At 54.9% G+C, this 25,062-nt stretch overlaps 11 protein-coding genes across 11 annotated transcripts; 7 read left to right on the forward strand and 4 right to left on the reverse strand.

Annotated features, from left to right (window-relative positions):
* Nucleotides 1-347: 347 nt before the first annotated feature.
* Nucleotides 348-1,237, forward strand: PUNSTDRAFT_69769 (kinase-like protein; the record flags this gene model as incomplete). Its single annotated transcript, XM_007384842.1, has 4 exons — nucleotides 348-575; nucleotides 641-799; nucleotides 862-930; nucleotides 980-1,237. Coding segments are annotated over 4 exons (714 nt in total), but the record flags the coding sequence as incomplete, so codon positions are not given.
* Nucleotides 1,238-1,934: 697 nt separating this feature from the next.
* PUNSTDRAFT_16144 (WD40 repeat-like protein) lies at nucleotides 1,935-2,705 on the forward strand (the record flags this gene model as incomplete). Its single annotated transcript, XM_007384843.1, has 1 exon — nucleotides 1,935-2,705. A coding segment is annotated over one exon (771 nt), but the record flags the coding sequence as incomplete, so codon positions are not given.
* Nucleotides 2,706-5,511: 2,806 nt separating this feature from the next.
* On the forward strand, nucleotides 5,512-6,433 carry PUNSTDRAFT_53160 (uncharacterized protein; the record flags this gene model as incomplete). The annotated part of the gene is made up of 5 exons (XM_007384844.1): nucleotides 5,512-5,658; nucleotides 5,687-5,864; nucleotides 5,914-6,152; nucleotides 6,186-6,317; nucleotides 6,383-6,433. Coding segments are annotated over exons 1-5 (675 nt in total), but the record flags the coding sequence as incomplete, so codon positions are not given.
* On the forward strand, nucleotides 6,434-10,276 carry PUNSTDRAFT_53163 (WD40 repeat-like protein). Its single transcript, XM_007384845.1, is given in 13 exon segments — nucleotides 6,434-7,362; nucleotides 7,424-7,668; nucleotides 7,696-7,699; nucleotides 7,733-7,894; nucleotides 7,947-8,015; nucleotides 8,069-8,287; nucleotides 8,298-8,301; nucleotides 8,357-8,650; nucleotides 8,700-8,958; nucleotides 9,021-9,942; nucleotides 10,012-10,021; nucleotides 10,038-10,183; nucleotides 10,211-10,276. The coding sequence occupies 1 exon segment, from the start codon at nucleotides 9,049-9,051 to the stop codon at nucleotides 9,940-9,942; it is 894 nt and encodes a 297-aa protein (XP_007384907.1). The 5' UTR covers nucleotides 6,434-7,362; nucleotides 7,424-7,668; nucleotides 7,696-7,699; nucleotides 7,733-7,894; nucleotides 7,947-8,015; nucleotides 8,069-8,287; nucleotides 8,298-8,301; nucleotides 8,357-8,650; nucleotides 8,700-8,958; nucleotides 9,021-9,048; the 3' UTR covers nucleotides 10,012-10,021; nucleotides 10,038-10,183; nucleotides 10,211-10,276.
* Nucleotides 10,277-10,605: 329 nt separating this feature from the next.
* On the reverse strand, nucleotides 10,606-13,907 carry PUNSTDRAFT_126716 (alpha-glucosidase). The gene is made up of 12 exons (XM_007384846.1): nucleotides 13,748-13,907; nucleotides 13,230-13,691; nucleotides 13,083-13,175; nucleotides 12,904-13,031; nucleotides 12,813-12,850; nucleotides 12,694-12,760; nucleotides 12,548-12,639; nucleotides 12,398-12,492; nucleotides 12,135-12,340; nucleotides 11,756-12,064; nucleotides 11,522-11,701; nucleotides 10,606-11,460 (listed from the first exon to the last, which is right to left on the reverse strand). The coding sequence occupies exons 1-12, from the start codon at nucleotides 13,893-13,895 to the stop codon at nucleotides 10,855-10,857; spliced, it is 2,424 nt and encodes an 807-aa protein (XP_007384908.1). The 5' UTR covers nucleotides 13,896-13,907; the 3' UTR covers nucleotides 10,606-10,854.
* A 360-nt stretch (nucleotides 13,908-14,267) lies between these two features.
* On the forward strand, nucleotides 14,268-15,682 carry PUNSTDRAFT_70302 (tryptophan synthase beta subunit-like PLP-dependent enzyme; the record flags this gene model as incomplete). The annotated part of the gene is made up of 5 exons (XM_007384847.1): nucleotides 14,268-14,396; nucleotides 14,476-14,756; nucleotides 14,811-15,007; nucleotides 15,066-15,359; nucleotides 15,414-15,682. 5 exons carry the CDS (start codon nucleotides 14,268-14,270, stop codon nucleotides 15,680-15,682), a joined length of 1,170 nt encoding a protein of 389 aa, XP_007384909.1.
* A 193-nt stretch (nucleotides 15,683-15,875) lies between these two features.
* On the reverse strand, nucleotides 15,876-16,257 carry PUNSTDRAFT_70056 (uncharacterized protein; the record flags this gene model as incomplete). Its single annotated transcript, XM_007384848.1, has 3 exons — nucleotides 15,876-15,995; nucleotides 16,052-16,093; nucleotides 16,147-16,257. 3 exons carry the CDS (start codon nucleotides 16,255-16,257, stop codon nucleotides 15,876-15,878), a joined length of 273 nt encoding a protein of 90 aa, XP_007384910.1.
* Nucleotides 16,258-18,277: 2,020 nt separating this feature from the next.
* On the reverse strand, nucleotides 18,278-19,645 carry PUNSTDRAFT_88477 (SGNH hydrolase). Its single transcript, XM_007384849.1, has 7 exons — nucleotides 19,499-19,645; nucleotides 19,354-19,436; nucleotides 19,148-19,295; nucleotides 18,959-19,091; nucleotides 18,746-18,905; nucleotides 18,412-18,687; nucleotides 18,278-18,342 (listed from the first exon to the last, which is right to left on the reverse strand). The coding sequence occupies exons 1-6, from the start codon at nucleotides 19,581-19,583 to the stop codon at nucleotides 18,508-18,510; spliced, it is 789 nt and encodes a 262-aa protein (XP_007384911.1). The 5' UTR covers nucleotides 19,584-19,645; the 3' UTR covers nucleotides 18,278-18,342; nucleotides 18,412-18,507.
* A 138-nt stretch (nucleotides 19,646-19,783) lies between these two features.
* On the forward strand, nucleotides 19,784-21,006 carry PUNSTDRAFT_144329 (SGNH hydrolase; the record flags this gene model as incomplete). Its single annotated transcript, XM_007384850.1, has 7 exons — nucleotides 19,784-19,868; nucleotides 19,927-20,009; nucleotides 20,114-20,264; nucleotides 20,332-20,464; nucleotides 20,524-20,683; nucleotides 20,744-20,826; nucleotides 20,880-21,006. The coding sequence occupies 7 exons, from the start codon at nucleotides 19,784-19,786 to the stop codon at nucleotides 20,950-20,952; spliced, it is 768 nt and encodes a 255-aa protein (XP_007384912.1). The 3' UTR covers nucleotides 20,953-21,006.
* Nucleotides 21,007-21,172: 166 nt separating this feature from the next.
* PUNSTDRAFT_88482 (uncharacterized protein) lies at nucleotides 21,173-22,379 on the reverse strand (the record flags this gene model as incomplete). The annotated part of the gene is made up of 5 exons (XM_007384851.1): nucleotides 22,223-22,379; nucleotides 21,910-22,156; nucleotides 21,528-21,673; nucleotides 21,317-21,462; nucleotides 21,173-21,268 (listed from the first exon to the last, which is right to left on the reverse strand). Coding segments are annotated over exons 1-5 (738 nt in total), but the record flags the coding sequence as incomplete, so codon positions are not given.
* A 516-nt stretch (nucleotides 22,380-22,895) lies between these two features.
* PUNSTDRAFT_126719 (uncharacterized protein) lies at nucleotides 22,896-24,638 on the forward strand. Its single transcript, XM_007384852.1, has 7 exons — nucleotides 22,896-23,088; nucleotides 23,331-23,392; nucleotides 23,449-23,555; nucleotides 23,610-23,668; nucleotides 23,747-24,058; nucleotides 24,115-24,255; nucleotides 24,313-24,638. The coding sequence occupies exons 1-7, from the start codon at nucleotides 22,993-22,995 to the stop codon at nucleotides 24,334-24,336; spliced, it is 801 nt and encodes a 266-aa protein (XP_007384914.1). The 5' UTR covers nucleotides 22,896-22,992; the 3' UTR covers nucleotides 24,337-24,638.
* Nucleotides 24,639-25,062: the final 424 nt, after the last annotated feature.

Below are 25,062 nucleotides of genomic sequence, written 5' to 3' on the forward strand. Positions count from 1 at the left end.
TGCATGTCATCCTCTATGATTAGCTCCGTGGATGGCAGTGCACGCGAAATAGCCCACCCAGGTGATACACGGACACACAGCTATCACCCACGCGCTCCCCTCCTTTGGCGCATATTGCTATACAAGCTATCGCCTGTATCTCATAGAGGTGGATTCCTTGCCGAGCGTTCGCCTCCGCACTTCCTTCGTCCGCGCTCAAAACAACTTTCATGGCTGATAATCCGACATCTCGCAACACGGCTTTGCAGGAGGAGATCGACACGTTAGATCGGGTGAGTAGCTATCTTCAGAAACACAACACCGTATGAGGTGACATACGGCTTGCGATTCAGGCTCTCGGCTCGATCCCGCGAGATGACGATACCTTTCGGACGTCCCTGCGCACGCTCAGCAAGCTATGCGGGCAACACAAACTCTTACCCACGAGCTACACGTTATCAGGACTCGTGAAAGTCAACGAACATCCGCATAGCGCTGGTGGATTCGCAGATGTATTCCGGGGAACTCACGACGGTACACCTGTTGCCATGAAAGTGATTCGACTGCACGCGGGAGATCGTGAAACGTATATGAAGGTGCGATCTTTACCTTCACCACAGACACTGAGAACCTTCATTCACGTCGTCGTCCTGGTATTCAGGTGTTCTGCAAAGAGGCGATCGTCTGGAAACGACTGGATCATCCGAACGTCGTTCCCTTCCTCGGTGTTGCGCCAGGGTATCAAGCATGCATCGTCTCCGAATGGATGGACCACGGCGATGTCATGTCATATCTCGAACAGCACCCGCGTGCCGATCGCGTTGAACTGGTGAGCATCATGCGTTGCGACGCACTGGGCCAACCTTACATCGCCACGCTCAGATCACGGGCATCGCTTCTGGCTTGGAGTACATGCACGCGAGCGGTATCGTGCATGGGGATATCAAAGGCGTGAGTTGATAGCCACCTCTACCGTCGATAAATGAACATTGGAACCCAGCGCAACGTCCTGGTGGACAGATCCGGGCATGCGCGTCTTGGTGATTTTGGTCTTTCCACGACGGTTCTTGGTACCACCTCTTTAGCAGCGACAGCCGGATCGTCCGCAAACTGGGGCTCCTTCCGTTACATGGCTCCCGAGTTGAACGATGGCATGGCCAAGGATAAGATCTTGACTTCGAAATCCGACGTATACGCGTTTGGAATGACCACCTGGGAGGTGAGGCGCAGTCCGACGTGGCCGATTCACGTCGACTGACGCTGGCCGCAGATCTTCGATGGGAGACAACCATTCCACGATATCACAAGCATATTCGTGGTCCTTCGTGAAGTTCTTGACGGTAAACGACCATCGCGCCCTCCGCACGCAAAAGAGCTAGGTCTGGACGATTTCGTCTGGAGGATTGCCGTTAGCTCGTGCTGGGCAGCAGACCCATCTGAGCGACCGCAAATGTCGGAAGTACTCGGGTGCCTCGGGTATCACAAAGCTGCACGAGGGGTGATCGCGAAGCTGCTGCATGAAGGTCTCTCGGATGCCGATCGGCAAAAGCTCGATCAGCTGCTGTTTGCAGGTTAGTCGTGACGCTATGGCTTCCTACGAGCTCTGCACTGAACCGGCATAGAAATAGGCGGACGTGCTATGCGCAATGTCGCTAATGCAAGAAAGCTTTTTCAGTATCTCGATATCATGCTTGAAGAACTAACGGACTCGAACCTGCGGGAGACGCATACACCCGATATAATCTTGGTCCTCGGTCTATATTCGTCGCTGCTGCCGGGCAAGAAGCTATATCCTACGCGCATCATGGAGAAACTGCTATCGCATGTTGACCACAGGCAATTTGGGACCCGCCAAGATACGGGGTGGATTATGCAGACAAGTGGTACGCGGTAAATTTGATGCGTTGTTCATATTCTGGCTTCCGACGATCGTTCCAGCAGAGCCAGTGCAGCAACGCACCATGCAAGGCCATACCCACGACGTGTTATCTGTTTCCTTCTCTCCGGATGGCTCGCAAATCGCCTCGGGATCCGGGGACAACACCATCCGAATTTGGAACGCGCACACTGGAAAGGAAATCCGCGAGCCTTTACGGGGGCACACGTACTGGGTCCGATCGGTGTCATTTTCCCCCGATGGAAAGCGCCTTGCCTCGGCCTCAGGTGACGGCACCGTGCGACTGTGGGACGTGGAGACAGGGCAGCGGATCGGGCAGCCGCTCCAAGGGCATACGCGCTCGGTTTTCTGTGTCGCATTCTCACCCGACGGCAACCGCATCGTCTCGGGCTCACACGACGCAACGCTCCGACTCTGGGACGCGCACACGGGACAGGCCATCGGCGAGCCTTTATGGGGCCACTCTAACTATGTTTCGAGCGTCGCCTTTTCACCGGATGGGAAGCACATCGCCTCTGGGTCCGGAGACCACACAATTCGACTCTGGGACGCAGAGACAGGCCAGCCAGTCGGGGACCCGCTGCAAGGCCACGATTCCTCCGTTTGGTCAGTCGCATATTCCCCCGATGGCGCGCGCATCGTCTCGGGCTCCGACGACATGACGATCCGGATCTGGGACGCTCAGACAAGACAGACGGTGCTGGGGCCATTGCAAGGGCACGAAAACGAGGTCACCTCCGTGGCATTCTCGCCGGATGGCAAGTACGTCGTCTCCGGCTCCTACGACCGCAGGATCCGGATATGGGACGCGCAGACGGGACAGACCGTGGCGGGGCCTTGGGAAGCTCACGGTGGCGAGTATGGGGTTCGCTCCGTCGCGTTCTCGCCCGATGGCAAGCACCTCGTCTCAGGGGGTAGTGACAATCTGGTGAAGATATGGGATGGAGAGGTCGATTAGGCCAGCGTGGGGTGTCGGGATGGGATCGTTGTTGAGGTGCGTATCCGCTTTCGTCGTGCATGGGCCTCCCTGACGAGTCAAAATGGTAGTGGACGCCGTCGATTTGCGTCCACCGGCTAGAAGCGCGTGCAGCGACGATCACCCGCGAAGCATCATTCATACGGTTGCGATACTATCTCGGAGATTGTCAACGGCTTGAAGGGCGTCCCAGGGATCGTTCGCGCGACTCAGTGGCCGCCGTGTCTCTTAACCTAGATCCTCCAAGATGCGACGCGTACCGTACGCCGTGTGTATTTGCATCGGTTCCCCGTTCTCGTCGACGTAGTGCACTTATGTATCACACGCCCTGAATAGAGCGGTTCACCGGAGGCGATACTGTAACTTTCATACAACACCGAAATACAACGGCGGGCGAATAATTAGGGTGCGCAGGGAACAAAATATCTCCACGTCGTCGCACATTTGGAGTTTTCTACCATCCATCGAGAGAAAAGGCGTTCGACGGAGGGGAGTGAGGTACTGAGTGCAGTGTCAGTAACGCTAGCGCATTTCGGATGCGACATTACCTTGCAATTGTCATCCTCCATTCCGTCACCATCTATCGATCGAAGTTCACCCAGCGCGCAGAGCCCGGCGGACGCGTCCTGGGCAGATGTTCATCGTCTATCCCTCCTCCCAGCCACCCTCTTCAACGATCAACGTCCAGCGTGGTTCGTGCATGGCTTGGGGACGACAAGCGGCCGAAAGGGTGCCATCGGTCGACGGTCCGGGGCGGCGAGCGAAGGACGTATGCAGATCGATACCGCTCAGCCAGAACGTCGGAAGAGGCGGAAGGCGCCGCGTACTGAGCCTGCTCCCGCAGCCCTGAATGTCCTATTCCCCAGTGACCGGAAGAACGTCGAAGAAGAGGTCGTGGAACGCGTGTTGATGGGCGAATGTCTTTGAACGGTCATGGCCGGTTGGGATCGACGGACGGCATGGACCCCCGTCATGCTCGATCGCGCGGGAGGATGTATCGATGATGGGAAAAGAGCTGGCATGGTCATCAGCATCGTAGAGGATCGGTACGGGCATCAGTCCATCCATTACAAGAAGGGCTTAGCCCCTCGCGCGTCCTTGGGACTGCGATTGAGACTTGCGTGGGCGCATATGGTCGATGATGTAGGTCTTTGTTCGTCCAATCGCCGGCGCAAGAGAACATCCGAAGGTGCAGAGGGAAGGTCGATGGGCTAGGAGACCTCTCAAAGCTCAGCAAAGCAAGCGGGCCACGGCAGTCGCGTATTCGCGGACGTGTCTCCGGTTCGCGAAGCCTGAAGTAGCAGAGCTGGAAGCAAGAGTTGAGCGTCGGCGCAGACCTCGGACACGCAGAAAGGGCGAGAAGTTACCATAGCCTGGATTGCATGAGCAATTGGCGTTACCGAACGCTAGCTGCGTCGTCGTCGAGATACGCCGGACGTCGGAGGCTAACACGGAGATGGGCCAGATGGCGCTCAAGCGGTCGTAAACGCGAACGAAATCACTTCAGAGATTTCCTGGCGATATTGTGATCACGGCGAGTGGTCGTCAAGTCAATGCGGCGGCCGGTACATTCGCGCGACGACGCGGTTGCCTTGGGTGCCGTGTCTGCAGAACAACAGGCATCAGCATCTGGAGGATGGGAAAAGGGGTAATAGCGCACGGGTAATGCCCTTCAAACACAAGCCGCCCGACGTGACATCTCTCGAAAGCTCGAAGCAATGAATGCCCGAAACGCGGCCTCGAGCTTCGATAGTTCACGCGATGGTGGCAAGGGGAGCGCGGAGGATCCGACGATGTGGACATCCTTCAACATGGAAGTGTCGAGCCCAGAATCGAACTGTGTTACGTCAAGCGCAGCTGCATGCTGAGGTTAGATGTCTGTACCAGCACCGTGCATACAACAATGACTCACAATCAGCGATTTTGTAGAGGTGTCGTTGTCCGCCCGGTCTATTATGTATCCGCCCTGCCTTTCGCTGTCTTTGTCGAGGAACGCCGCGCATTGGATCGCTGGCACAGATGTGATATGGCGTCCAAAGCATCGAGATTGGTTCGTCACTCACTCCCGGCGTATGTACGAACAGAAGGTGATGAGACGCACGCAGGCCGCCGATGTAGCGTCCGCCGATGCGGAGACGTCAAGGCGGGAGCTCCGGTAGATGTCGACCACGATATCCAGGCCGTCATCAGACCCATATACCATACCTGTGGAAAAAAGAGGGAGATCAGAACGCGCCGATGACGATGCGGCGAGGGGGCGCGACATGCATGGGACATACCGAATGAGATCGCCTCGTAGTTCGACGTGATAGAACTTGTGTGCCGTTGGATCGTGCGCCTTTGGGTTTGCAGGTAACAAAGGCGATGCGGTGCCGCCGCCGGATATTTGACAGATTTTGATGCAAGTACGTCGCTTGAGGCTGGCGCATGGGTTGCAAGGAGTCGGAGAGGCGTATTGCGGGCAGAGCGGCGAAGGCCATGAGCGGGCGCCTATACGTGAGGGCGGAAAATCGCTCGCGCTTCACCGGGAGTGCGAGAGCGAAGTCCGCGAGACGTGACGATGACGTCGGGATCGTCGGTCGCGTTTGCCCACCAACCTCTCGCGCCGACTTCTCTTGTGCCACCCTCCCTTCGAAAGTCGCAGCATGATGGATATCTTTTGTTGTCCACTAACACTCACCTCACACTCATCTTCACTCTCCCGGACGCGTTCTACTCGATAATCGACCTTATGGCTGCGACACCAGCGGAACAAGCCCTCCTCGCGCACGTCGTAGCGCAGATGGAGTCGAATATCGATTTTCTCGTGCAACAGAACTATATTACTGCCATAGATGCGTCGGGCGATTCGCGCCAAGCTCCCGAAGACAAATGGGGCTATTGCGAGGGCGTTAAGCAGCGGGCCGGTCCCCATCGCGTCCACGACGTCTACGCGCTCGGTACCGCAGACGCCCACGGCGACCGTCGTAAAGGCGAAAGCAACCTGGGGATACAACGAGGACGGTTCTGTGAGTACAGTGATCCTTTCCAGCTCTCGCAATAGATTGACCATATAAATAAGAACCCAAAGATCTGTCCTTCCTCGCGGGGGAGATCATCAAAATCGTCGCCGAGACGAACGAGGACTGGTGGACGGGCAAGCACCGCGGCAAGACCGGCCTCTTCCCGTCCAACTACGTCGTGAAGATCGCCGAGCCTGCGCTCCCCGCCCGCAACCTGCCGCCCGTGCGCGCCTACTCGGGACCCGCGCCTCCCATCGTGCTCCACCCGCCACCTGCCCCACCTTACGAATCCGGGCAGGTTGGCGCGCCGAGAGAGAACGCGCCTTAAAAGCTGTTTGGGGCCGCGCTTCATGGCTCAGACCTCCCGCCCAGCGTCGGATCTCCGCAGACCAACTCGGTAGGGCTGCAGGAGGCTCCAGGCCAAGACAAGAAGAAGAGCAAGTACGGTGCACTCGGGAACACGGTCAGTCCCTCCGCATTGTGCACATTTTAAGGGACTCAACTAGCCTTGTGGATTTGTACTCGCAGATGGCTCATTCGGCCGCAGGCGGTGCCGGGTTCGCGGTCGGAAGCGGACTCGTACGCGCCATCTTCTGGCTGGCTTTCCGTCTCAGCTCAGAGTCAGCTTCCAAACTCAGGGTATCGCTTCTAATCCTGGACCAGACCACCTCTGTCAGCTCAGTTCAGCTCTCTTACGACTCTCAGCCTCGACAACTCTCGGCTCTTCCGACACGATCTACCGACGTTTCTGGGCGCGCATCCCGCATGACGCCACAAACACAGGGTCTACCAGCGAGCTCGTTGTCAGCGGGGCTAGCATCTGGAAGCTTGAATATGAGTCCTACGCCGTCTTACGCTTCATGGCGGCCCGAGAGGTTGCTGGTGCAGAATCTGCTGGGGGGAGCGCGGAGTCCCGGAAATCTCGGCCGATGATCGTACCTGGCGCCTGCTCGGGCTGACCGCCTGAGTTTCTGGCGCTCACCAAATGCGTGCCCGCGAGTCGGACTAACTTGTTGACAGGTGCATGGGAGTCCGGACGATCCTGCCATATCGACTGTGCGAGGCTAATTCCTTATTAGCGGCACAACGCAGGTCTCAAGTCAACTCTGGCAAGCCTCGCGACTTAGCCTAGCTGCTCACGACGAGAGTAATGTATATACGAGCTTCATGCTTACAGCCGAAAACGGTTAATGCAAGATAGGAGCCATGCTTCTGCGCATGCTCTCCCGTATAAATAACTAGGTCCAATGGCAATGCACGCACAACAGCCTACCGCACTGCCGCCATGCATTGTACAAAGGTGATACACGTGCGAACGGCCATCCTTGCCGCTTTAACCCAGACGGGCCTCTCGGCGCTAATCGCTATCGAGGACATCAACGAGGCGCATCCGTGGCCGACCCTTTGCCCCAACGCTTCCTCACCTACATCCAGAGCGACGTTACATGGAGGACAGTTCAGCGCCTCATACCGTGGACTTGCAGGAGAAGATAGACTTGTTAGACAACGTGAGTGGTTGATCGCATGGACCGCAAAGGAGCAAAACGAGGAACTCGACGTGCTCTCTAGGGCCTCGATCGGTTACGTCAAACGGGCGATACGTTTCGAAGGTCCCTGCGCACGCTGAGAGAACTGTGCGGGGAAAGCGGGCTCGTACCCACCAGGTACAGGTTGTCGGGACTGGCCAGGATTGGGAACGATCCACCTTGCGCTGGCGGATTCGCCGACGTATACCGGGGGACCTACAACGGCACGATTGTGGCTCTGAAGTTCATGCGACTGCACGTCAGGGATGGGAAATCGTTCATGAAGGTGCGTGACCTACGATGCCAGACCAAAACGTTCGCGTGGTCAACTCGCGAAAATGATTAGGTGTTTTGCAGGGAGGCTGTCGTCTGGAAACGACTGAATCACCCACATATCGTCCCCTTCATCGGCATCGATCCGTCGTGCCAAGCGTGTATCGTGTCGGAATGGATGGAGCATGGCGATGTCATGTCGTATCTTGAAAGCCACCCGCGTGCGAATCGCGTTCAACTGGTGAGCGTCGCGATTTGATGTGCACCGTGTCAACCTCACGGGGCCATGTCAGATCACGCACGTTGCTCGTGGCTTGGAGTACATGCATGCCAGCGGTCTCGTCCACGGGGATCTCAAAAGCGTGAGTGGGCATCCTCCTGAACGGTCAATCCATATTCAGTCATCGGGACGCAGCGCAATGTCCTCGTCGACAGCCTTGGGCATGCGCGTCTCAGTGACTTTGGTCTCGCCACGACGGTACTTGGTACCGCCACTCTGGCACCGACTGCTGGGTCGTCAGCAAATTGGGGCTCGTTCCGTTACATGGCCCCCGAGTTGTCCGACATTACGGCGAAGGATAAGACGTTGACGTGGGAGTCTGACGTGTATGCGTTAGGTATGACCGCATGGGAGGTGAGCACAGTTCAACCATCGGTCCGACATAGTTGAACCATGTTACCAAATACTCTGAACAGATCTTTGCTGAGCGGCACCCGTTCTACGATATCCCACACGAACTTGTGGTTCTTCTCGAAGTTCGCGACGGCAAACGACCCGAGCGTCCTCTTCATGCACAGGCGTCAGGCCTGGACGATTTCATCTGGAGCAATGTCATCAGCTCCTGCTGGGTAGCACGTCCGTCTGGGCGACCTCGGATCTTGGAAGTACTAAATCGGCTTCAATGGTATGAAACTGCTCGACGGTTGATTGCGAAGCTGCTGGACGAAGGCCTTGCGGAGGTGGATCGTCAAGTGCTCGACGAGATGCTGTCTACAGGTTGGCCACGTTGTCATGTTCCCACAAGCTCTGTACTCAACTCGCACAGAGATGGGCAGGGCTGCTATATTCAGTAATGCTGGTTCAAGCACGCTTTCTGAGTCTCTTGAAACCATGCTAGGCGAATCAACAGAACCGAACTTGCGCGAGACGCGTGCGATTGATATGATATTGGTCCTCGGCACGATGTCTTCGTTCCTGCCAGACATGAACTTGAAGCAATATCCCAGACGCGTGATGGACAAACTTGGGCCTCACGTTGACAAGAGGCGACCGGGGATCCAGCGGGCGATGGCAAGGATGACGCAGAAATTAATTAGGCGTGGTGGTACGCGGTATTTGGATGCGTTGTGCGCGTTGTATTGACTCCATCATCAGGGCCAGCGCTGCAGCGTACGATGCAAGGTCATTCCAACTATGTAACCTCTGTTTCCTTCTCTCCGGATGGCTTGCAAATCGCCTCGGGCTCCGGGGACAACACTATCCGAATTTGGGACGCGCACACTGGAAAGGAAATCCGCGAGCCTTTACGGGGACACACGTTCAACGTCAACTCGGTGTCATTTTCCCCCGATGGAAAGTGTCTTGCCTCGGCCTCATATGACAAGACCGTGCGACTGTGGGACGTGGAGACAGGGCAGCGGATCGGGCAGCCGCTCGAAGGGCATGTAGGCTGGGTCATGTGTGTCGCATTCTCACCCGACGGCAACCGCATCGTCTCGGGCTCACTCGACCACACGCTCCAACTCTGGGCCGCGCAGACGGGACAGGCCATCGGCGAGCCTTTACGGGGTCACTCTCACAGGATTTGGAGCGTCGCTTTTTCACCGGATGGAAAGCACATCGCCTCTGGATCCGCCGACAACACGATTCGACTCTGGGACGCAGAGACATGCCAGCCAGTCGGGGACCCGCTGCGAGGCCACGATTCCTCCGTGTGGTCAGTCGCATATTCCCCCGATGGCGCGAGCATCGTCTCGGGCTCCGACGACATGACGATCCGGATCTGGGACGCTCAGACAAGACAGACGGTGCTGGGGTCATTGCAAGGGCACGAAAAGGCGGTCACCTCCGTGGCATTCTCACCGGATGGCCAGTACATCGTCTCCGGCTCCTGGGACGGCAGGATCCGGATATGGGACGCGCAGACGGGACAGACTGTGGCGGGGCCTTGGCAAGCTCACGGTGGCGAGTATGGGGTTTTCTCCGTCGCGTTCTCGCCCGATGGCAAGCACCTCGTCTCGGGTGGTCATGACAAGTTGGTGAAAATATGGGATGGAGAGGTCGATTAGGCCAGCGTGGGGTGTCGGGATGGGATCGTTTTCGAGGTGCGTATCCGCGTTCGTCTTGCATGGACCTCCCTGACGAGTCAATGGTAGTTGTTGGTGTCGATTTGCGTCCACCGGCTAGAAGCGCATGAAGTGGAGATCACCCACGCAACATCATCCAGGCAGTCATGATATTACCTTGGAAATTGTCGACGGCTTGAAAGGCGTTCCAGGGGCCGTTCGCGCGACTCAGTCGACGCCGTGTCATATCCAGACATTCCAAGATGCGACACGTACCGTACATGCCGTGTATATTTGCATCGGTTCCCCGTTCTCGTCGACGCAGTGCCTTTATGTATCATGCGCCACGGATAGAGTGGTCGATTGGGAGGCGACATCGTAACATTCATCCAACAACGAAGTACAGGAGTAGGCGAACGATTAGGGTGTTCAAGGAAAAAGAATGACCACGTCGTCGCACATCCAAGTTCCTTCTATCCATAGAGAAAAGGCGTCCGAGCGCAGGCGATTTGACAGCTTTTGGTGCGACGATATCGAGCGAGGAGGAGGCGTATTGGAGAGGCCTAGCGCGGACGTGGTTGGCGAGGCCATGACGGGGAGGCGTGTCCGAGCTCAGATATCTCTCGCTTTGCGGGCGGCGGCAGGCGAATCGGCCCATAGCTCTTGAGCGCGATAGCGGTGACATATACTCCTATGACTCCTTGGTCGGTTCGGCTATTTACCTCTTCGAAAATCACGTTTGTAACGATCCTGGCTACGTCGAGATGCTGTTGTAGGCAATAGCTTTGCATAATGGGTGGCGGAGGCTCCTGCCAGTCAACAACGTCGGCGATGACATGCTTGGGCAGACTGATCAATGATCACGCAGGCCGGCCAGCGTGCATTACTGAGCTTGATTCTGCACTGTCTCGAGAGTTACACTGTGAAGATGGCCTCCTTTGCGCCCTTCTCCACCTCCACCGCCTTACCTTGAACCTTCCCGCCAGCAGTGACACCCGTGATCCGCAAGCGTTCATCGAAAAGTGAAATGCTCGCAAGCCCAACCGCGCCGTCGACCACGCTCACCCTGATCTCCGCCCCTTTCCTCTCCGCACGCACTGTGCCCGCAACCTTGCCCGTCTCGCCCGTCGGAATCACGGCCTCGACCTTGGCCCCTTCTTCGAGCTCATACAACCGGACCTCCAGCCCCTCCGACAACTTGTAGTCCGGCCGACCAGTGTGCTCCGGGCCCAGGCAGAGGATCGTGTTGGGGCGAACCCAGACGGGGATGTCGTCCAGCGGCACCACCTCCTTGACCCACGTCGGGCCGGTGACGACGCGTTCGGGATGGAAGAAGGACGTCCATCGGCCAGCGGGGAGGTAATACTCGGATTCTTCGCCCTCCGGGACAAAGACGGGCGCTACTAGGAGCGACGAACCGAGCATGTACTGTTTGTCGAGGTAGTGCGTCGTGCGGTCGGAGAAGAACTCGATGAACATCGCGCGTTGAACGGGGGCGCCGGTCTCGTGCGCTTTCAGAGCCTGGGTATGATGGGCAACATCGGATTAGCAGGCACTCTCTACGCGGAGCGACGACACGCACGAGGCTGTATATGTAGGGCATTAAGCGGTGTTTGACTTCCAAGTATTTCGCCATGTTGTCGGCGGCATCTTCGCCGTACTCCCATGGTACACGGTAACTGTGCGAGCCATGCAGCCGCGAGTGCGAAGAGAAAATGCCATAAGCAACCCAGCGGTGGTACACCTCGGGCGGAGGACGTCCCTAAGTATCGAATCAGTGCTCTTCGTTCGCACATGACAGGTGAAGAGTACGGACCTCGAATCCACCGATGTCGTGTGACGTGAATGCATAACCGGACGTTGTCAAGCTCAGCCCACCGCGCAGTGTCTCAGCCATGGCTTCCAACGTGGATTCGCAGTCGCCTCCCCAATGCACGGGGAACCGTTGACCACCCGCGTGACCCGATCGAGCGAAGACGACGGCCTCGCCCGTTCCGAAGCGCTTCTTCAGAATGCCGAAGACTAGATCATTGTAAAGTGTTGCGTATACATTGTGCATGCGGTACGGGTCGGAACCATCGTGGTAGATAACATTCGCATGCGGAATACGCTCGCCGAAGTCCGTCTGCATAAGGTCACCCAACGTGAGTGATTTCGCAGGCAACGATAATGGCCAACGTAATCAGTTAGCGCACCTTGAATGTATCGACACCTAGGTCGATCAACTTCTCTAGCTTGCCAGCATACCATTTGCACGCCTCCGGGTTGGTGAAGTCAACCACAGCGAGACCCGGTTGCCACAGGTCCCATTGCCACGGTGTTCCGTCAGTGCGCTTGATGAAGTAACCGCCCTTTACACCCTCCTCGAAGATAGGCGAAAGCTGCGAGATGTAAGAGTTGACTGCGAGATGAACGTATAGCGTCAGTAGACTTATAAGTCGAGAACAGCAGAACGCACTCCAGACGCAGATCTTGACGCCATACTTCTGCTTGATAGACGTGAGATACGCTTTGGGGTCTGGGAACATGTCAGGGTCGAATGTGAAGTCACACCTGCCCATCATGATCATGAGTGAATGCATGATGTTCGGGAAGTTACAATTATTACCACTGGTAACCCTTCATCCAGAAGCAGTCTAAGTGGAAAACACCGACCGGACAGTTGCGCTCTTGCATGCCTTGCAGGAAGCTCGATACAGTCTGGACGTCATGTGATGAGCAGCTAACGCAAGAAGGACACGAAAGACAACCTACCTTCTCGTCGTAATTAGTCAAGAAAGAGGTCGATAGCCATAGACCAAACGTCCACGTCGGCAAAACACTAAATGCTACGAATCAGTTCTCTGAATTCCTATCCAAGCTTCGTCACTCACGCTGGTCGTCCAGTCATGCGAGTGTATTTCTCCAAGATCTGGCAGGTTGGTAAGTATCCCGCGAGAACGCGTCACGGTGGCTTGAACCGACCTCCAAGGGAGTTTCGCCATGAATGATAAAGTACTCCAGTGCTTCTCCCGTGACGCTCACACCGACGCGGCTGACCTTCTCGGAACCGACCTCTACCTCTACTTCCCCAGGATGGTTAATAAATACCCCTGGTGACGAAGTGTTAAGACGTGGCTGTATGCTGACAGTATTCAACGCACCATAACCCCTGTTGGTGATGTAGAAAGGAACGTTTTTGTAGGCCTGTTCAGAGGACGTTCCACCGTCCTGGTTCCAAATGCTGACGGTTTGGCCTTCGCGTCTTTAGTACGCCATGTACGCGAATGATACGTTGTGAGACAACGCACCGTTCTTGATAAAGGGTCCGAATTGTTCGCCCATGCCATAGATCAGCTCTCCGGGGCTGAGGTTCAACTCAGAATGGACGTAGCGAACGGTCTCTGGTGGAGGTACAGGGTTGGGGTTGGAGCTAACGTCCGTCGCCAAGCAGCTCGTGTTCGCCGCGCTGTTTTGCGTCCACTTATAAGGAACGTCGTAAATGCCCTGGTGCTTGTACCCGGCGGAGGTGAGCGTCCGTTTGGACGACTTGAAGGTGATGGTGTACGGGTTTTCGGTGATTTCCGCGGTCAAGCCGGAAGTGGAGACGGTCCAGGATCCTTGCCCCTGGCTCAGGACAGTCTTGCCTACGATGGCCTGATCGTCTGGGAATAGATGGATCTCGGGCTTCTGGTCAACGTGCTTGAAGTGGACAATCTTGACGCCGATTACACCCTCAGTAGGGGAGTGGACACGGATGCTGAGGACGGGACCTGAACGACGACGAGAGTCAAACTGAGCTTAGAGGCAAATAATAATAAGCACGAACCTCCCAAAGTATCGCCCCGATGTCTTATAGGCTTCGTTGAAACTTGAAGATTGTAACCATCGGCGTCTGGCTTGGTCGAGGTAACCTGGAGGCCGTGGTACGCCTTGACACCGGCTTTGAGGAGCCAGAAACCGTCGTTGAACTTCATCGTGTGTCGTCGTGGGCTGCACAAATCGGTACCAGTCCGACCAGCGTGAGCTATTTGCTTGACGCTTTATGAGGTGAAAGCCTTTCGGTAGAGGAGGCGGCCCGGTCTGCCGCATCCGAGGTTTCGCCGTTCATTATCGCATTGACAGAAGGGCAAACACCAGTCCCTGGGTGATCAGGAGTTGCTTGCATGAGGGCTCGGTGCCGATAAATGCCGCAGGAGCACCAGTCCGGCACGAAGTAACTTCGGAAGAAAGCTGTCTGCGCTAGCCCACGGCATCATCGATCACGTGATGACACGAATGAGTCACTTGAGAACTCTTGAGAAGTCGCGTTGCAGAGGCTCGCGTCTTCATCGATATCCACGGACACAATGAGCGTCTCGTCAACATCGCCGGACAAGGCCGGGCTCGTACAGAAGCCCTTATACCTGCAAACGCCCCTGATCAGGTCAAGTCATATATCTTCGGCGTCGAAGTGCGACGCGTACCTCAAACTCGAGGTTAGTGAAGAGGCTCGACCGGGGCAGTCCACCTGAGCATTGAGCTAGGACGTGTCGTCAGACCCTCCAACCTCCGCAGTCTTTCAAGGCCAGAGGAATATCTTCCTTCGTACAGCGTTCTGTCGCGACGCATGGTGCATCTGTGCACATTATTATCGCCTCCGGGGGCAACGCTGGACTGGCCGCCGCCTGGGCCGCACATGCGCTGATGGTTCGATGCACGGTATTCCTTCCCGAGTCAGCTAGTCGGGAAACCATCGACTTCCTTCACAAACATGGCGCGGAGGTTGTGATAGAGGGCAAGATCTTCTTGGAGGCTCTAGCAAAGGCGGAGGAGGTTGCTAGAACAGAGGATAACGCGTGAGTTGAGCTCGGGAGACAGGGCCATGAACTCACCCTATATGGGCAAAATAGGGTGGTGGTCCCCGCATATGACGACCTCGTGCTATGGCAGGGACACGCCTCAATGATCACTGAAATCCAGCAACAGTTTCAGGATATCCAAGGGGTGGAACAGGTGACGAAACCGGACGCGATATTCTGCAGCGTCGGCGGTGCAGGACTTCTTGGAGGTGTGCTTGTCGGATTAAAACAGGTTGGCTGGGAAGACAGTTCGTCCTAGTTCTCTCTGCACATGTACCTGACGATCTGACAGTCAGCAATTTTCAGTCCCAGTCGTCGCAGTCGAGACGCACGGGTCCAACTGCTTCGAGGAATCCCTGAGATTGAATCGTGACGAAACATTCGAGCCATCGAAGTCCCCGAACATCGACAGGGTGGTTCTCGACGAGCATCACCGAGTCAAGGTTGCGCACTTAAAGCAGTTGACTTCAAAGGCAACCTCTCTAGGAGCGTCGTCACCTTCCGCGGGGGTGGTAAAGTTGGCTTTGCAACATCCAGGAGGGGTAGCCTCCTTGACCGTGTCCGACGAAATGGCAATGTGGGCCTCTGAAAGATTCGCAGGTGAGAGCACCCACCGCGCGAAGGAATGGTTGAACCGGCTGATTCGGGACATAGAAGATCATAAGACCCTCGTCGAGCTAGCATGTTCGGCGACGTTGACGCCAGCTTATAGCCCGGACCTCCTCAGCCGTCTGCTGGGCGTAGTCTCTCCTAGCAGGGGACATGACTCCGTGAAGCTCGTATTCATCGTCTGTGGTGGTTTCAAGGTGTCTCTAGCCGATCTGGCGGAGTATCAGCACGTAGCTGCGATCGAGACTGGGGAAAGGAAAGGTACTGACTGGAAGGTTCGCTGCAACGCTCAGCCATGGGATATTCCCAAGTGACTACACGAAGGGGCATGCGGGAACATACGTAGGCACGTCTTGTAAAACAATGGGATGCAATGTGTGGAAGAGTACGAGGAGGTGTGGTCTTGTATTACAGTAGCAAGGATATTATCATAAACATGCTTATCTGCGAGGGTCATGAACACTGGACTCAGCTCGAGAAACAATACTAACATACTATAGATGCCATCTATACATGGTCTGTCCGAGATTCCGCTTCTTGGTGTTCACGTTCGAGACGTCTTGCGAGCTTTTCAGCCTTGATGCGAGCTAATTCGTCCCGTAGTGTCGATTGATCTCCCGGTATGTGCTACAACCCAGAGCTTCAGCAGAGATACATCGTACCCTGGTCCATGGAGCACCCACTGTCGTCAGCCTTTCCTGAGGCACGAATATTCTTTCGCGGTACTGTAAGCGCAATGTTTTGGTACTCGCCAACAAGTATGGGCAGTTTGACGCACCGGCAAAACATATTTCCTGTACCACTCCGGGTCTCCATAGTGTACCATCATGGCGACCGGAAAGAAGACATAGAGAGCGAATTTGAAGACCTCGAGATTGGGACCACCCATGGTGCACAACGACGTCAACGATGAACGCGCGAGGAAGGGTAAAATAAATATCACATGATCGAGAGGCCGTGAAGAACGACTCGCGTCGGATCGATGCTTTCCTTCGACCATGGTACTTAGCTCTGCCCTCGTACACATGGCTCTATCAGTTATGGGCTCGACTGAGAATGGCCCTGTCGATCACGTCTGATCCATCTAACTGCATGCGACGTGATGCGTGGCAGGGTAAACTTCAATGAACGCTGCATGGATTTCTCGAGAGGACGCGATTCGATGAGCGTGCTTTCAGCACTCCGAACTTCCGCGTTTCGTGGAGAAAACAACATCATGCTGAAGCATATAGGATGAGCTGGAACGTGAGCAGTCCCTACAGATTTGAGCGCTTAACATCACCTCATGGCATCCTCGAACAGCCTCATTGGACGGATAGAACTCAGGGCAGGTGATCCCAGCATCTTTCTCTGCTTTGCAATCCCTTCTTCAAATCCCTTCTTCCTCGAATCCACGTCTACACCACGCGTCTTGGTTGTCTTGCGAACATATCATGAACCTTGGTTAGCAACTTCCTCGTGCGTGTATCGGGCCCCGTTCACAATCACAGGTGTTAGTGGCGTGTTTCCTGTCATACTTCTTATGTTCTCTAGATGATCTGATCCGATTAGTCTTTCCTCTGCGGGACAATGGAATAATCTCGAAGTTATATCAGGCAATTATTACAGCCCTCCGTGCGTTTCAATCACCGGCTTCTGGTACGTGAAGTGCATGCCTTTCGGAAATTTCTGTTGTCGTGCCCATAGAACGCGCTCTCTGCTCATGCACGTTTCATCTCGGGTGGGATGCGATGAGTTTGGCTGTGCCGTTCTCTCGTGCAACGGCGAAAACGTGTTGATCGCCCCGTGCTCTCAAACGCGCTCTCGCTCATGCACGTTTCATTTCGTGTGGGATGCGATGAGTTTGGCTGTGCCGTTCTCTCGTGCAAAGGTTAAAACGTGTTGTTCGCCCCGTACACTCAGACGTTGCTCTTCACCTGGTTGACGCGTCTAGGGTAAAGATGAGATTATATTGTGTATTCTGCATATCCTGATCGGACGGTCTTTGATACCCAGCCGCGTGGATCAAGGAATGAATACTTATTCGAGCCTCGGGATGAACGCCGCCAACGCCTGTTTTCATTACATTCTGCGTTCACTCAATCAGTTCACTCAATCGAATGCTTCTAGCAGGAACTGGCATGACACAGGCGCTCAATGCCTAGATAAAGAGCGCAGGATGCGGCGTACCCAGCATACCATCCCCAGACTCTGTCTTGAGCACCGTGCGTCCAAGATATGGAATATCTCAGACACACTGTACGTTTTCCTCATGCAGGGTGATGCCAACTTTCTAAACAGCCATTTACTAGATTTACTCTGCCTTTCAAAGGCGCTCAGACGAGGCTGTCGCGCCGAGTGCAAGCTTGGTTGTCGATCACGAGATGACGGTGACCCGTCCTGCGCCGGTGATTACGAACCAACCTCGGTCGACACGGGTCATGTCTGTGACTATGCTACCTGCATCAATACAGACGTCGGGCGCGGCGTCCGGAGCGACAAGTGACAATACTCGAGCTACATTGAGATTACGAGGAGGCTTCGACCCATGCTGCGGGTGTTGCACCATGATGGTCGCGTGCGTCACTGGGTTGTGCGGCTGCGCAGCTTGCTTGGTGAGTGGGAGTCATAATTCCTTATTTCCCCGAGCATTCGGCTAATGATGTTTCTGTCAGACATCTTCGAATTCTGGTTGCCTGCCATGCTGTGGTGACTCTGGCCCAAAGCAGTCACCGGAACAGTACTTCAATATGCCGGGCAATCAGGGTCCTGTGTACGGCAACTACCACAGCGCGCCGCCAGTGGCTCTGAATCTAACTGGCAAGTTCTGTCCTTGGGGAGGGAACTCATAGTATCCGATTTCATATACACATGATATACGCACCAGTTATGGCTTTGAGTGTCCAGCCGTGTGCTACGTCTTTATGGGGGTTAATCTTCGTTGTACATTGTATCATGCCTCATGTAAATTCAACCGGCACTGGATGCCCATACACTATCGATTACAAAGTCCTGTCAGCATCTTCATCGTCTGTAAGTATACAAGCTCAGCTTCGGCGCGTACAGGAAAACAGGTCTGCGACTGCCGAGAAAAATGCTCGCCAGTCAATGTCGATGCATCATCCTTCCTATTCGGACTCCGGGAAGGGACTTCGCGCTTTCAGAGATCTTTCCAGGTCATCAGGGTCAATCTCACTCCACCTACCCACACGATCGTCAACATAAAATCAGGACAAGAGGGATCACACGATACGTACGGAGCAAAAACCATCTGTAGTCGATCTGGGTGATATCTTGTTAACTCAGATCCGATGGTGTCTAAGATAAGTTTGTAAAGAATCTGGAAGCCGGCTCGAGATGTCAAGACCTCGGACTGCAGCGCAGAACTTGTCACATACGTCGTATCCAGCGCCGTTCAGGTGCAAACCGTCGGTAAGATACGCTGATAGTGCCTCTTCCTTCTGGCCGGCTGCGTTCCATAGTTCGGTCCATACGTCTACAACAGGAGCCTGCAGCGAATATCCGACCTCCTTTACGGCCTTTGCGTATGTCTTGGTCCTATGTAGGAGAGACTTAGTAGTATTACCATCTCCAAACATGAAGATACATACTGTTCGAAGCTTCTATCGAGCTCCTTTGCAGGTCCCCGCGTGCTCAAATCGGCAAAGCGCTGATGCGTGTTGACCGGTGGCGGCGTAATGAACAGGACATGAGTATCGGGTGAGTAGTATTCGCTTTCTGGATCTATCATAGATATGAATTAGATCAAATGAGAGCCAACATTCAAAGACACGGATTACCTTTCACCATCGTCGCTAATTCTTTGAGGTTTGCCATAAATTCGGGAAGAGGCACGTGCTGCGGCGGTCGTAGCGCAGCATCATTCGCACCGAACCAGATGCCCAATATATGTATCTTTGGGCGAGAGACCGTCGCCAGCGGCCAAACCTACACGAAGGAGTTATCTGGACGAGAACCTGTCGAAATGACACATGTAACCGCTAACCTGTTTGAACACAGGGAGTATCCATCTGGTAGTATACCCAGAAAATCCTCGGTTTACGACGTCAAACTTGCGATTGTACACATCTGCAGTCGATGTGAGTCGATCCTGTTCTGCGACCACTGAGGTACGATCATGTTGCACAGACGAGAGAGTCGGGCAACGAAGCCGTGCTGTTCAGGCTCATATCCGCCTTGCGTAAGCGAGTCGCCAAGCAACCAGATTTGGTCCATTTTCGATGGAATCGGATACAAGAAGGCGAATCAACTTCTAGACACCAGTTAAGTACGGCAAGCAATATGGCGGCTCGAAGCAAAGATCGACACCGGACGGCTGTGCTACGGCGGACCTGGGACAACGGGCCGGTCGCTACCGGATAATAGTTTGGTGTTACATTGTCTAAACCTCATCTCTCTCTGGCGAATTATCATCAATGGATCAAATCTGGCTACTGGGAGACTCACTCACTCAAGGCGGTTATGAGATAGAGAACAAGGGTTTCGCTGCGCGCCTCGCTCGTCCGTATCGCCTACTTGCCATGATAAAACAGCAGTGTTCAACGGCGCTCCGATGAAGATGCATATATCAGAAAGCTCGACATCGTCAATCGCGGGCTGTCGGGGTACAATACCACATGGGCGCTTCGAGTGTTCAAGCAGGTTCGAGTCTATTCACAGCGAGACAGTCATCGTCATAGCAATGGTGTCGCTTGCGCTTGCTTCGAGATTTGAGAGTATCCGGGTTGACGACCTGGATTTGACAGATATGGCCTGTGTCGTCGTCTCGTGGGCCCAAAATCCATTTAATTGCCATCTGGTACGGCGCCAATGACGCCGCGATTCCACCGAAGGCGCAACACGTACCTATCGAAGAGTTCAGGGCCAACCTCGAAGAGCTGGTTGACGTAGTTCGCAGTAAGTTACAGGACGAGGTTTACTCAGGATATACTCTGAACACCAGCTTTTGCCCGTGCTGCTGCAGACCCCGAGAGCAAATACTACTCACCTGTAACCAAGATCATCTTGATCACGCCTCCTCCGGTCAACACTCATCAATGGGGAGCATTCCAAGCCTCCAAGGTCCCGCCCCAACCGCTCGACCGTGATTTTGAGGTGTATGTAGCCATGTTACTCCGGATGTACGGATAGCTCACCGTGACGTATCGGTGCTCAGTACGAAAGCTTATGCTCAGGCTGTTCGTGACGTTGGCGCTGCTCTGTCTGTTCCCGTAGCGGATGTGTGGACGCCCGTCTGGAAAGCAGCCGGTGAAAGCGAGGAAGCGCTGAAAGCATATCTCATCGATGGACTGCACTTGAACGCGGACGGTTACGACGTGGGCATCCTGCATTCGTCATGCATCATTATCCCTGCTGACCGCAACCTCTACCGTCAGATCGTATACGGAACGCTGCTGGAAACCATCGCCAGCAACTATCCAGAACTGGGTCCAGAGCGGCTGAGCCCGGTTTTCCCCTTGTGAGTGATTTTCACTTCGATTCATGGTTGCGCGCCGACTGATTCGTACACAGCACGGATGAAATTGACCACAACAACCTCGACGGGTCACTGAAGGCGAGGAGTCCTTTCTCACAACGAGCGTGATGGAATTTCTCCAGTTGCATGCAGTGAAGCATGAGCGACAGTAGAAGTTCGGGAGGACAGGGTAGAGAAGCCACATCAAATAACTTGGAAGTGAACCTCGTGCGAAGGAGCCTAAGCTGGACCGCAGATCGAGATATTTCTGTAACGTTCTTCCTCGATTACTGGCTCCCTTCGGGTGATTCCTCTGGCTTTCGACTATCTCCATCGAGCTTGGCTTGTTTTTCTTCTGCTTCTTCCTCCTGCGACGTTCGCGCTCGTTCTGTCTCGCCTGACGCATCTCGGACTTGGACAAGCCAGGGTTCGCGAGTTGGTCAAGCTATGCAACGAGGTTGGTGCGGTGAACAGGAAAAGGATAGCGTCATACCTTGTCAAGAAGGATTTGCCGTGCATATCGCCGATTGAGATCGAGGGAGCGCGTTTGCTGGCAGGTCACTCGGATTCCCGTAGGTTTGTGGATGAGCTGGACGTTGTTGTTGGTCTTGTTGATGGCCTGTCCACCTGGCCCATGTCCTGTTGGATGAGATGAGTTAGTTTCTGGGACACTGTCGGCTGATGCTGCGGCGTTATTCTTTGACCTCGCACGAAGCTTTCTTCGAGGTCCTCCTCGCGCAATTCTGGCGTAACCCGGTTCTTGTGGGCCTTTTTCAATTGTGAATAATTCAATCTGCGCTGCTTCGGTTCCTGGGATGGGTCATGATCGGGCTCTTCAGCATGCTCAGCGCTCGCTGAAGGAGCGTCTACGACCGGTTTTGTCCGTTCAGAGGGTAAAACGCTTGCATCACTGAAGTACCGGACATTAGGCAGGATTCTGTAAATAATGAGGGTTGCCATCGTTCATGCCGAGCAGCATCTGAAATGAGCATCAGATCATCGAATGAGAAGTCGAAAGTCGACGCAAAACGTTGCAGGGGCAAGTCGCCCGGAAAGGGAGAAAAGTAAGCAAGAGCAGAAACTCACTTCGTCCGACTACTTCTCCTACCCTGTACCGGGGGCGGGTTCTTAATGGACTCGTTGTCTCCCAGTTCCGTCTTCTCCGTCAACCGCAACCTCCACACGTCACTGTTCTCTTGCTTCCGCGCCTGAGCGATATTCTTCTGCAATATGTCAGCAATTTCCCGGGCGAGCGTGATCTTGCTTTCGTATGCTTTCGGGTCGCTTTCCGCTTCCACAGCCCTGGCATCATTGCGCATCTTTGCACGCCATGCTATTTGCGTACGAGTCAGCTAGCTTTTCTCTCCATCGAGCGATGGGTGTATGACGAGTGACGCACCGGTAAGGGTCGGCAGGTCACCAGCAAAGGTGGAAGAGGAGGCCCGCCATAGGTGTCTGTATGCTGATCGTGCTGCAGCCTTTAGAGACGGTGTAACAGACATGACCAGGTGTGTTGCTCCGAACACAGGGACGGAAGCGGAGGCGGCGGACCTTGGCGGAACCGGTGTCGACGAGCTAGGCGACGCATGGCTGTGGGAAACTGGAGAGAAGCCTCCGGATACTCACGTGACTCCGTAGATCGCGACGTGAAGAATAGGGGCTTTGGACGCGTCTTGGGACAGTCGCCCAAGATCCAGAGTTTAAATGTCAGAGTAGAACCGTGAAATTGTAATGTATGCATGCATGCTTGTTTAAACGCGCGTAACTACGATGGGAAGGTCGGGTAACATTGAGATCGGAGTGGAGAAGGAAACCAGTGAGATCATGGTCGGGCATTGCACATCCAGCCACACAAATGATAGATCTTAGGCTTCTCGCGACGCATTGCGGGTCGTCGCACACTATGATCACTATTACACAGCGCATGCAAGAGCAGAAAAAGCGCGGTAGCCAAAGAAGAAGCCAGTGTCCCTCGGAATGACTTCACGTGACGTGCGTATACAGTTCCGTTGATTGACTGACTGAGTTTCAACGCCTCTTGCACCCAAACCACCCCCTTCTCCGCCTCAAGTCTATCCGCGGGCCTTCGCAGCAGTCCCGCCCCGTACAACATATCTAAATCCGACAGACTACCGCCCGCACAGTAAATTCCAGTTGCCTTTGCAAGAAATGTCGACCGCCAGCAAGAAATCCGCCGCACCCAAGGCTAACAAGAAGCCTGCCCGCCCCGCTCCGACACATCCGACCTGGCATGAGATGATTGTGGTAGGTCCTGGCCTATCCTTGCACGCCCCCGTTATTGGCGGGGTGCCCCCCTCGCTTGGCGCGTCGCGGGGGGCGTCGTCGTCGTCGCCGTCTAAAAAGGGCAGCAGGGCGGAGGGCACGTGTGCACTCCAGTTCCCCCGTCGACTTCGCCGCGCCTCTTATTCCCCCTACCCCAATCCCTTGCAGAACGTGTTCCCCACGCACCTCGGGACGCAAAATTGACCCCCTCTCGTTGAATCTAGGAATGCATCACCGCCCATCCGGAGGACGCTCGGTCCGGCGTTTCCCGCCCTCAGATCAAGAAGTACGTGCCCCCCCAATGAACCCTCCATTGTCTCGCGTTGCTCATATGATCTCTAGGTTCGTCGAAGACAAGTACAACCTCGAGATCGGCAATGCCCAGAATACTCAGCTATCAAAGGCCATTGCGACTGGGGCTGACAAGGGCACTTTCGTGCTTCCCAAGGGTTAGGCGCTCTATGAGTCCAGAGATGAAATACGATAATAACTGGCGCTCTTAGGTCCCTCCGGCCGAGTCAAACTCGCGCCTAAGACCAAGTCGACCGACGCTGCTAAAGAGGTGATTTTGTGTTATCTCCGCCAGATAGACTGCGGTATGTGACTGACGTAATCTCCCGCGCTCATCCTCCAATCGCAGAATAAGCCCGTCGCGAAACCTAAGGCTGCCACCAAGCCCGCTGCCACGAAGACGGCGACGAAGCCCAAGACCGTCAAGAGGCCGGTGATTGCTGCCAAGCCCAAGGCCACCAAGACCGCCAGCGGACGGACGAGCAAGAAGGCAGAGCCTCTTGCTGCTGCAACCAAACCTGTCAAGAAACCCGTTGCGAAGAAATCCGCGACCACCGCCGCTGCATCCAAGAAAGCGCCGGCCAAGAAGACTTTGGCGGGCAAGAAGCCAGCAGTAGAGAAGAAGACGAGCTCGGCTTCCAAGCGGGGGTCGGCGAAGAAGGTTGGTTGGTTCACCTCGGTTTCCTGATATTATGCTGATGCGACCGTTGCAATTAGGCTGCGACGGGCACCACGTCGCAAACCAAAGCCAAGTCTGCGGCGAAGAAACCAGCGGCGAAGAAGGCGCCGGCGAAGGCCGCACCCGCTAAGAAACCCGCAGCGACCAAGAAGACGACCACTACGTCAAGTGGACGTAAAGTAAGCCTCTTTTGCAGCCACCATATACTCTGTTGCTGACGTGAGGGACGAAAACAGGTGACCAAGACTTCCAAAGCATGAGCCGCCCCTCATGCTTATAGACCGCCTGTCTGTTATGTCTCCTTGTCGCCTGTATTTTCTTCTTGTGTACGCTTATATCGATCGACCGCGCCCCTCCCTTCCGTTTACTTATGACCGATATCTATGCCTTGGGCCACGTTCCCCCCTTGTGTCCGTCGCCGTCGTTACGTTGTAGCAGGGTGGGACACCGCGGCCGGATGGATGGACTAGTCTGCTAGTAGTAGCGACCGCTCCTCCGACATGAATATGTAGTAATTTATGGTAGACACGAACGCGCGGAACTCCCGGTGACGGACGACCCCCAGTATGCTCTATATGCGGAATACCCATTTCTTGCACGTTCGTTTTGGTCGGACGTCAATTGGAAGGACTGCCTACGCGTATTTAATAAGCCCTCGTATTCTGCATATTGTGTTCAGGGCATTGACGGGGAGCGGAGAACCTTGCAACCAGAAGACCTCAACGCTGCAACATCGAGCCTCATCTCCCATAGGCAGACTTCAGTTCGGTGCTTCTTGTAAGAGAAGGAGAGGCGCGGCGAACAAGTGGTTACATTTGGAGAGTCTCGTCGAGCGTGCACAAGGCTAACAATCAAACTCGTGGTCCTAGTTTCCACCCATCGAAGCAAACGTCGGACTATACATCAGGAAAAATCGGAGTATCGAAAGAGTTGCTTATTGGGTACCGAACCCCTCTAAAGCCACTAAATGAGCATTTTTAGTACGT

Source organism: Punctularia strigosozonata (genome assembly GCF_000264995.1).
Source record: "Punctularia strigosozonata HHB-11173 SS5 unplaced genomic scaffold PUNSTscaffold_8, whole genome shotgun sequence".
Taxonomy (NCBI): domain Eukaryota; kingdom Fungi; phylum Basidiomycota; class Agaricomycetes; order Corticiales; family Punctulariaceae; genus Punctularia; species Punctularia strigosozonata.